At 35.1% G+C, this 10,055-nt stretch overlaps 1 protein-coding gene across 6 annotated transcripts in view; it reads right to left on the bottom strand.

The window, feature by feature from the left end:
* Nucleotides 1-10,055, bottom strand: part of LOC143233113 (protein PTHB1-like) — a 40,209-nt gene that overhangs the window by 11,053 nt on the left and 19,101 nt on the right. For 3 of the 6 annotated variants that reach the window (XR_013017978.1, XR_013017979.1, XR_013017977.1), the window contains 5 exons: nt 8,312-8,358; nt 7,388-7,582; nt 7,060-7,200; nt 6,641-6,736; nt 5,615-5,767 (listed from right to left, as the gene is read on the bottom strand). Coding sequence is in view for 1 of the 6 variants with exons in the window: in XM_076469037.1 (XP_076325152.1) it covers nt 6,641-6,736; nt 7,060-7,200; nt 7,388-7,469 (319 nt within the window). In the remaining 5 variants the exon portion in view is untranslated. Of the gene's footprint in view, nt 1-5,614; nt 5,768-6,640; nt 6,737-7,059; nt 7,201-7,387; nt 7,583-8,311; nt 8,359-10,055 lie in introns of those variants that run through there. The other 3 variants (XR_013017980.1, XM_076469037.1, XR_013017976.1) reach the window with 3 other exon arrangements.

Genomic DNA, 10,055 nt, shown 5'->3' with positions numbered 1-10,055 from the left:
ACTTTCAGACTGCATCTTTTTCAGCAGGTCCATGCACCTTCTCGGCAGGTAAGACCTCAGAGCCAGAAGGAATCTTGGATTAAGTTCACAACCAGCATCTCTTTACCACCAGTTCCAAAGTCATATGGGACAAACTTTGGAAGATCAGTGGGCTGTATAATTCTGTCCCCCTCTTGATCTTGCTCTTTCATGGCCAGGAAGTCGCTGAGGCACAGATCATCACTGATACTCTTGGCAAATGCTTTTGCCAGGTATCTAGCACTTCTGCTTCATTTTCCAACTTTTTAGCCATCAAGACTCAGGCAGAGTGATCGCTTCTTTCCTTTTAGGCTGGTCACCTCTATGACTATAATCGCCCCTTTACACTGGTGGAATTAAAGTTGGCACTACATCAGTCACACCTGATGATGTACAATGTGAGATGCTGTGCCATCTCTCTCCTGCTTCTCTTGCTATTCTTCGGGTTGTTTTTAACTGGATCTGACAGTCTCCTCTTGCCCACCCAGTGTGGGTTTTAATGACAGCACTCCACCATGGAACACCTGATTTGACTTGAAACATCAATCAGAGAAGTCTCTCTCTGAAGCGACAACATATTGTGTCACTATTCTTTGACCTTGAGAAGGCTTATGATACTGTGTGGAGGTATGGCATTTTGCAAGACTTCCACTTATATGAGTTCCATAACCATGTTCCCATTTTTATTAAAAAATTTTTAATGGGCAGGCAACTCTAAGTGTGGGTTTGACACTTTCCTGTTCTTTCCTACAGGAACTTGAATTCCCTCAGGGCTGTGGCTGGTGTGTCGCATTTTTCAGTATAAAGAGTAATGCCATTACTGGACAACCCCCTCTCACTATTGCAAATGGGTTCTATGTCGGTGACTTCCACATCTCATGTCAGTCTTCAAACATGATATTTATTGAGTGGTAATTACAGACTGCCCTCAGTTCTTTACTGAAATGGAACATAGCAAACGGTTTTAATTTCTCTGTCTCTAGAACCATTTGCATGCACTTTTGCCACCAACAAGGTATACACCCTGATCCCATACTCCATCTTTGTGATGTCATTCTTCCTGTGGCCCTTGAGGCAAAGTCGTTGGGGCTTATCTTTGATTGTAAGCTGAATGTCATTCCTCACATCAATTAGCTACATGTCATGATCATGGGCACTGAGCATCCTCCATGTCCTCTCTTCCACCTCGATCAATGTTCTATGCAACAAATATATCATGCTCTCATTCAGTCTAAACTAGACTATGGGTCACTGGAATGTGTGTCTACTGGGACTTCAGCCTTGAAGATGCTGGACCCCATTTATTATTATGAGCTTCAGTTCTGCACAGAGGCTTTCTGCACTTACCCAGTTCAGAGTTTGTACACAGATTCAAGTGAACCTCCTCTACACCTTCACCATTTGCAACTGTCTTTACTGTATGCTTCAAAACTTCAATCCTTACCACAGCATCTCACCTTTAATTGTGTTTTCATTCCTCAGTGAGCCATGTTTTTTTAGAACAGACGATCTGCCATTGTTCCTTTTGGCCTTCGTATCAAGGCACAATTAGATGAATTGGGTCTGTCCTTGGATAATATTGCTGTATCCACTGGTCAGCCCATCCCACCATAGCTTATTACCATCTCCAAATGTGACCATTCTTTGAGTCATATAAGAAAAGCGGATACTCCCGATTGGAAGTACTGTCTTTTATTTGCCGAACATTTTTCAAACCATCCTTTCCTTCCCATTTATACGGATAGCTTGAAATCAGGTGACTCTCTGTGGGCTCTGCCATGGTTTGTTGTAGTTCGGTGGTTGAGTGCAGAATCTCCTCTGCAGCTTCTGTGTTCACTGCCAAACTGTACACCATTGCCCTTGCCCATCACATAGAAGGTAAAAAGTACTTGAATTGTACTATTTGTACCAACTCACATAGTTCTCTTCTGGCCCTGGAATTGCTTTATATTAGTTCTCACCCTGTTCTTGCCAATTTTCTAAACTGACTGTCGCATTTTTCTTTAACATCCACTTCTATCCAGTTCTTCTGGATACCAGGCCACGTTGGAATTTGTGGGGACGAGCTCACTGACACCTCAGCTAAGTCTGTCTGCTCTGGCATTTTCACAGCTCTGCCTGTTCCATACATGGACTATGGTCCAATATTCAAGACTCAGCTCCATGCTGGTTGGCAGTCAACTTGGAGCGAGCAACGTGAAAACAAGCTTTTCCAGATAAAACTCGATTGGACTTTGGGCATCTTGTTTCCATAAGGATTGGAAACAAGTTGTCCTAACTAGACTACAGTTTGGTAACAGGTTTTTAGCTCATCGTTTCTCTTATCTGGAACTGATGCATCTTTTTACAAATTTTAATAATTTTACCAACAACCAACCAACCAACCATATTCAGCTCAAAAAATACTGTATGCTTATAATGGCAGATTTTCAGGCACCAATGATAATGTTTTTATGACAACCAGAATTCTTGACCCATCCAGTTGGCCTGTGGATGTAGAAGCATTTAGGTTTTATGGTCAGGAACAACTTACCACACATTTCATGCAGATCCTGGAAGTGAGAAATTGTCACTGTGTGAGGGGAGCAGAAATATTACACAGAAAAAAGTGCTGGAGAGCTTCCAATAAGAACAGTACCTGCTGTATGCTACCTATGTTTATGAGAAAGGATTCTAAGGAATGTCAAAAACAGGTGGCTAGATATGATCTTTGATTCTAGTGCTGCCAATCAGTTCTGAAAAGTTTAAATGCAGTCCTGAGGAATAAGATGAGACTGGTCCACCAAGTACAGTCAGTAATCTTGTGTATCTTCAATTGACAAATTACGTGGTAGTGAACTAGGACCCTGATTTTGCTACACTAATGTGGCTGTCAGCTGGTGAGCAAGTTAAGTAGCCATGTGTAAGACCCTATGAGCCTCAGAAGAAATACAAGATAGCTTTGACTTCATCTGATTCTCTAGATAACCTCGTATGATTCTGACTCACCTGGCTGGACAGATGAAGTTGCTTTGACTTCAGGTTCAGTTTACAGTGAATAACTCACAAAAGCTCTTAACACTAGACTATGTTAAAAGTAGAACAGTAATTATCATATGCTTAAAATTTGTTTTTGTCAGATTCTTGAAGATTTTTACAAGGTTTGATTTCTTCTGATCAAGTGTGTAATATCTAATAAAGAAATAATCACCTAAAAGTAGTAACAAATATTGATTTCTTCACTAAAATCCTTGTAAGACCCTTAAAATATGGTGAAAAGTAAGCTATTTCCTCTTGAATATTTAGGGCAAGCTTAACCAGCAGTAGGCAAGTCAACTATGATGGTTCACTTGCCCTTTGGGTGAGCAATATGTTTGAATTATTTTAACCTCAGTAGAAACAGCTGTGTAACTTGCTTTTTCTAACATTTTCAGAACTTTGTCCTTGACTAACCCTTTTTATCTTGCTGGTTGTACAGCTTCTAAACTTGGAACTTGACTTTCTGTATCTTCAGACTTTGTAGTTGACTGACTATTTCTATACCAGTAGCAGTACAGCTTCTGAACTTTGAACTTGACTAACCCTTTCTATTCCGGTGGCACTACAGCTTCAGAACTTCGTACTTAACTAATCCTTTGTATTCTGATGGTAATACAACTTCATAACTTTCTACTAAAATAACCCTTTCTATCCTGGTGGCCATACAGCATCAGGTCTTTGTATTTGACTAACCCTTTCTATTCTGGTGGTTGTACATCTTCATAAATTGGTTCTTGACTAATCCTTTCTATCATGGTGACCATACAGCTTCATCACTTGGTATTTACCTAACTTTTTATCACTAATGCTTTCTCATATATAAAAGAAATATGTAACAAGAGAATGCTTTTGTAAACTTGTTTGAGTTTTTGGTATATTTACATTTTATAATGAAATAAAAACTACCACCTGATGTAATTGTTGTTGTTTTTAAAATTGGATGGGTACTTTTGGAGTATTTTGTGAAAACAAGGAAAGATCTAAAGTACTTAAGGATAGCAACTTAGCTTATCTGTTCCTAAATGTTGGGTACAGACTACAGTTGTAGGCCCGACTTTACATATGTAGTTTTCACTTTCAAATTCAGCAGGGATATACTCTAATAATATTATGACAGTTTTAGTATTATCTGGAGTACCTGTATATTGGATAGGTGAAATTAAAAAATTATTTGTAAGAAAGGACAGGAAATTATTCTTCTGTTGTGTTTTTTAACAAAAAATAAGCATTAAAAGTGCAACAAAAATACATAAAGTTACAAATACTGAAAAGAAAAACAAACTGTTTTCAAGAATTTTAAGCATTTTAGTGCTTAGAGGCATCCAATATTGATAGGGATCAGAACATGCATAGGCATTATATAAGGTAAGAAATAATGATATTTTGGTTATAAATTGCAAAAAATACATTTTGAAGGAACTTGATATGAATTGGGCAATTGAGTTATTTAGAAACACTGAACAGATATGGAAAATGTTTCAATGTGAACATGTTCCTTATAGAAAGAAAATGGTAGCTCAAATCAAAACCAAGTTGGCTCAAAGAGAGTTTAAGAGATAAATTCCACGTAGTGCGACTACTGTATTAACCTCAGTTGACCCCCGACTGCATAATCTCATGTAGATCCTACTACATTATTATTCCATGTAGACCCACTACTGCGTCACTACCACGTGAACCCAATGCTGTATAATCCCATGTAGACCTACTACAGTATTATTCCATGTAGACCCACTACTGCGTAACTACCACGTGAACCCAATGCTGTATAATCCCATGTAGACCTACTACAGTATTATTCCATGTAGACCCACTACTGCGTCACTACCACGTGAACCCAATGCTGTATAAACCCATGTAGACCTACTACAGTATTATTCCATGTAGACCCACTACTGCGTCACTACCACGTGAACCCAATGCTGTATAATCCCATGTAGACCTACTACAGTATTATTCCATGTAGACCCACTACTGCGTCACTACCACGTGAACCCAATGCTGTATAATCCCATGTAGACCTACTACAGTATTATTCCATGTAGATCCACTACTGCGTCACTACCACGGAACCCAATGCTGTATAATCCCATGTAGACCTACTACAGTATTATTCCATGTAGATCCACTACTGCGCCACTACCACGTGAACCCAATGCTGTATAATCCCATGTAGATCTACTACAGTATTATTCCATGTAGATCCACTACTGCGTCACTACCACGTGAACCCAATGCTGTATAATCCCATGTAGATCTACTACAGTATTATTCCATGTAGATCCACTACTGCGTCACTACCACGTGAACCCAATGCTGTATAATCCCATGTAGACCCACTACTGCGTCACTACCACGTGAACCCAATGCTGTATAATCCCACGTGGACCTACTACTCTGTAATATTTATAAATAACTAACTTACACAACATAATTTTTTCAACAGTTTACATCATACTTCCTGATAACTTATTCAACATTCAGTTGTCCATTAGACTGTGATTCATGAATATATAAGCATTTATTAAAATGTCAAAATTAAAAAGAATCTGTAAACTAGTTGATTATTTTCATTTACCTGTCTGTGAGTGGCTTCTAGAAGGGAGACAATATTATTTAAAGGTGTGGGTGTTTTATACTTCATTTTCGTAAGTAGTCGTTTCTGCACGGCTCGATACTGAGCTGCTTGTTGACCTAATAGTTCTTGTGATTTTTGCAATGAATATCGACACTGAGAAAAGAAAACAAATATCATAGGAACAGTTTCGAAGATACTAAAAACTTAAGTTATACTAAGTTAATAAGCAGCAAATAGTCACAAAGAACAAAATATTGTGTGTTGCTGACCAGCTGACCAATAATTAAAAAGCAGTTTTTCATTAATTGGGCACTTTCTAAAATAATACCTAGGCATACACAGAAAATTAACAACAGTTTTTTTATGTTACGTTTTCCTTTCCTGACAAAAAGTTTTCAGGTATGTTAAATTTACAAAAAATAATATGGAATTAAAATATTAAACTGTAGAATTCACAGTAATTAGTTTGTGAACATAATGAAACAATTAATCAAAATATATCAAAAATTTTACCTCCAAGTGTTCTTTTATAACTTCAAAATACTCTTGCAGCAGAATATTTGAAGAATATGACAACATCACTTCCACTACCACGTTTGAAATGTCTGTTTAGCTGTTTCATTAACTCAGAGATTAAAACCCACAAAGCAGGAAAGCTATCGCTTTGAAAAACAACAGTTCTTTGCACATGCTTTATAACTTAATGATAATACAGAACTCTCAAAACCATTATCACTATTCCACAGCTTTTCTATACAAATGCAAAATACTATGAGCAAGTACAAACCTTTTTGGTCACGACAAAAATGTTCAACACATATTAAAACTTCATATTGAAAAATCTGAGCTATATCATAAAAGTAATTAAATTTTTACAAACAAGTCATCTTGGCAAAAAAATATATCACCAAAGAAAAACATCTAAACCAAAGAACATGTGAACATTTAATAAGTTACTCAATAAAACTAGATATTTGTACATGTTGATATTTAATAATCATGTTTATCTTAAAATATTATACTTACGAGAAGTTTTTGAAGCAAGTAATGTGACTTGCTGACCACCAAGAATTTCAAATCTCATGGCATTACTGGTAGTGGTTGAAGAATCACCCATAACATCTAACAAAGAAACAGAGCATTACTGTTATTGGTTCAAGAATCACCCATAACATATAATAGACACACATAGAGAAAGCATTACAAGTATTGGTTGAAGAATCACCCATAGCATCTGAAAAGAGAGAGACAAACAGAGTACAGTATATATTTTTCTGTTATTTCATAATGCAAACAGAATCAGAGAGAGACCAAAACTGTATTTGTTAAACTTACATCCATTTAAAAACGTACAGTACAAAAACAATTTCACGAGATAAGTTAACCAAACAACAAGTTATATTCCTCACAGCCCAAGAGGTATGTAGGTAAAAGTGATTTTTCACCTGGAAATAAATCATTGATGGCAACTGCTGGTTTGTTGGTGTCAACTGTTAACTTGTGTGTAGCACTCTTCTCTGGTGGACAAGGCTTAACAACCAATCGAAGAGGGAGGTCTGCAGAACTTTCAGTGATTCTCAGAGCTCCTGGATATAACAATTGATAACTGAAATGTTATTTTATTAGAGGCTGAAAAAATTAACTTAAAGAAGTTAAGTGGGGCAATTAAAGAATAGCGCAAAAAAACAAGATGTACTTTTAAGATTGGATGACAAGTGAGAAATGTCTGTAAAATCAACAAACATTGAACTTATTTAGGAATTAATCCCTTACCTCCACTGTTAATGTATGCAACCAAAACTCTTAACTTCAAGCTCGCAGGTATGTGAAAATCTTCCATTCTTACTGAAACCATGGTTTGAAAGAATTTTGATACTGATCCAAAGCTGAAGACTTTCTGTGAAACAACCTTTGAACATCAAACATAAGTCTCGCATCTCTTACTGTTGTTGTTGTCTTTATCTGCACCTAAGTTAAACATTATATACACTTAAGTTATGGATAGAAGCCTTTGCACAATGTTAAAAAAACCAATAAAAATTAATCTAAAAATGAGTAAATATAATCTATCTGCAAACTGTTTATTATTCCAATATCAGTTGGTAAACAATGTCTATTTTGCTGGATATTTCTTATACTGACTTCAATGTTTACATACACATCAGACACTGATCACAAAACATTACTCTGTTAACATACACATCAGTTACTGACCACATAAAACTAGCTGTGTCTACGTACATGTCCATCACCGAGCACAGAAAACTGGTTGTTTATATACGCATCTGTCATTATTCATAAAAACCTAGCAGTATTTACATAAACATTAGTAACTTACCATAAAGAACTAGCTTTATTTACACAAATCAGTCACTGACCACAAAAAAATATGTGTTTACATACATATCACTCACAGACAAATAGCTTTATTTACTTGCATTAGTCACTAATCAAGAACTAGCTGTAATGATACATACAGCAGCCATTGGCCATATAGAACACATATACACTACACTTTCAACATGTTGATCAGTCTTCTGATATGGTGAACAGAGTAATATTTTGTTTTGTTTTTACTGCTTACAGAACCAAATTACTTCCTACTGTTAATTAAACCATACCATAGCTTAGAGAAGGAAAACATTTCTCTTTATTCCATGCTAGAAATTGTTATTAAAGAAAAATTTATCACCATACCTTTACTGTTATTACAGGTGTATTCTCTTGTTCATGTGATCCAATGGCTACACCATTAAAAGAAAACATTGTTATGTTTCTTGGGTTCCTGTTCCAACATACTTAGTACAGCTAGATGCTGACATTCTATTACCACAGTTTAACACATTTGTATGCATACTTTATAATCGTTTTGTTAGGTTACTGCTAAACATTTCTGTAACTATACCAGTTTAATCTAATTCACATCATGACAGCTGTTGTTCAGATAGTTCCATTACATAAATAACACCTCATCCAGTTATGGCCATGTGCAGAAAGTCATGACATCAGTGGATATTGATGATATAGTGTGGTTGTTCACATTATTTTACATTCTTATTTGCTTTCAATCATAAGTTCTTAAAACATATTGAAAAATTATAAAAAACATTCACATGAATAACAACCAAAGATACATCAAACTGTTTCATTACACTAACCTTCATCTACATATGGATATACTGTTACAAGTGTCCAATACAAACATCCCATTTTAATCCTCACCTATACATGGTTATTCTGTTACACATAACCATTATAAATGTCCTATTAACTCTCACCAACATATGGTAACACTTTTTGCACATTACTAATTAACTGACTAGACCCGAGTTATCTCAAAACAAAAAAAAACTGTTAATTAAACGATTATAAACATTGCAATGAAATGTAAAATAAATAAAGATTCTAGAAAGTGTTCAAAAGGTTTGAAACAGTTTATTTCACTCTCACTACAAGCTTGTTCAAATTACCCAAGTTCATGACTCAATATTGATGTTCAGTGTGTCCATATTATAACTTTTAATAAGTTTTGTGTTTCTTCATAAAAGTTTAAAAGCTTTCAGTAACCATTACAATTCTTTCATACACAAAAAAATTAGATTTTTAATGAAATATTTTCACAATTTCCTCCAATTGTTGCCTGCTCAAAATATAAAGTGGTTTTTATGTTAAGATTAAAAATACCTTTCTTTGCATGAAAATTGTCAAATTTCAAATATTTTTTTCAGTAAACTTTTACATCTTATCTATCATTTACTCTACCCTAACTATGAAGTGTCCAAACTGACCAACCTTGCAACCACTATAAAAATATGAAATAAATGTAAATTATTATTTTTTTCATTGTGGAATAATTTCAAGTTGTGTCATGAAACTACATCTGTTTATTGTAAATAGCTTAAAGCTTGTAACAGTAGACATGTTTCTACTTAAGTTTCGTTTTGTTGTCCTTTAGATCATGACTGACTAATAACCCCACTACAAAGGTTGGAAATCACTTAACTGACATGTGGCTCACATTTCAAATTACATAATGCACGAGCATACACTGCGAAATATTTTATTATTATTTTGTCTTTATTTTACTTAATCAAACCTTTTGCATTTCTAATTCTTACATTTTAGATACCTTTATCATAATAAATAAAGAAAATACATGAAAAAAGAAATATAGTACTAACATGGGTGTTGTTGTCAATGAAATCTAACACTACTTTTATACTAATGCTACTGTTGCACTAAACAATGTTTTATTTAATTAAATTATACACCTAAGAAATAATAATACACACAAAACAGACAGTATTCTTTACTCATCATAATTTTTCTAGTTTTATAACTGTGCGATGAAAGTCATAAAACTTCAGCTGAGCTAGACAATGTGTTTCCTATGGGAATAAAACAATCTGGTATAATATGTCATTTGATATATTAAAACTGT

The sequence above is a fragment of the Tachypleus tridentatus genome, chromosome 12 (genome assembly GCF_004210375.1).
Source record: "Tachypleus tridentatus isolate NWPU-2018 chromosome 12, ASM421037v1, whole genome shotgun sequence".
Classification (NCBI taxonomy): domain Eukaryota; kingdom Metazoa; phylum Arthropoda; class Merostomata; order Xiphosura; family Limulidae; genus Tachypleus; species Tachypleus tridentatus.
The sequence above is the reverse complement of the archived record's forward strand: the minus strand, read 5'-3'. Positions and strand labels throughout refer to the sequence as shown.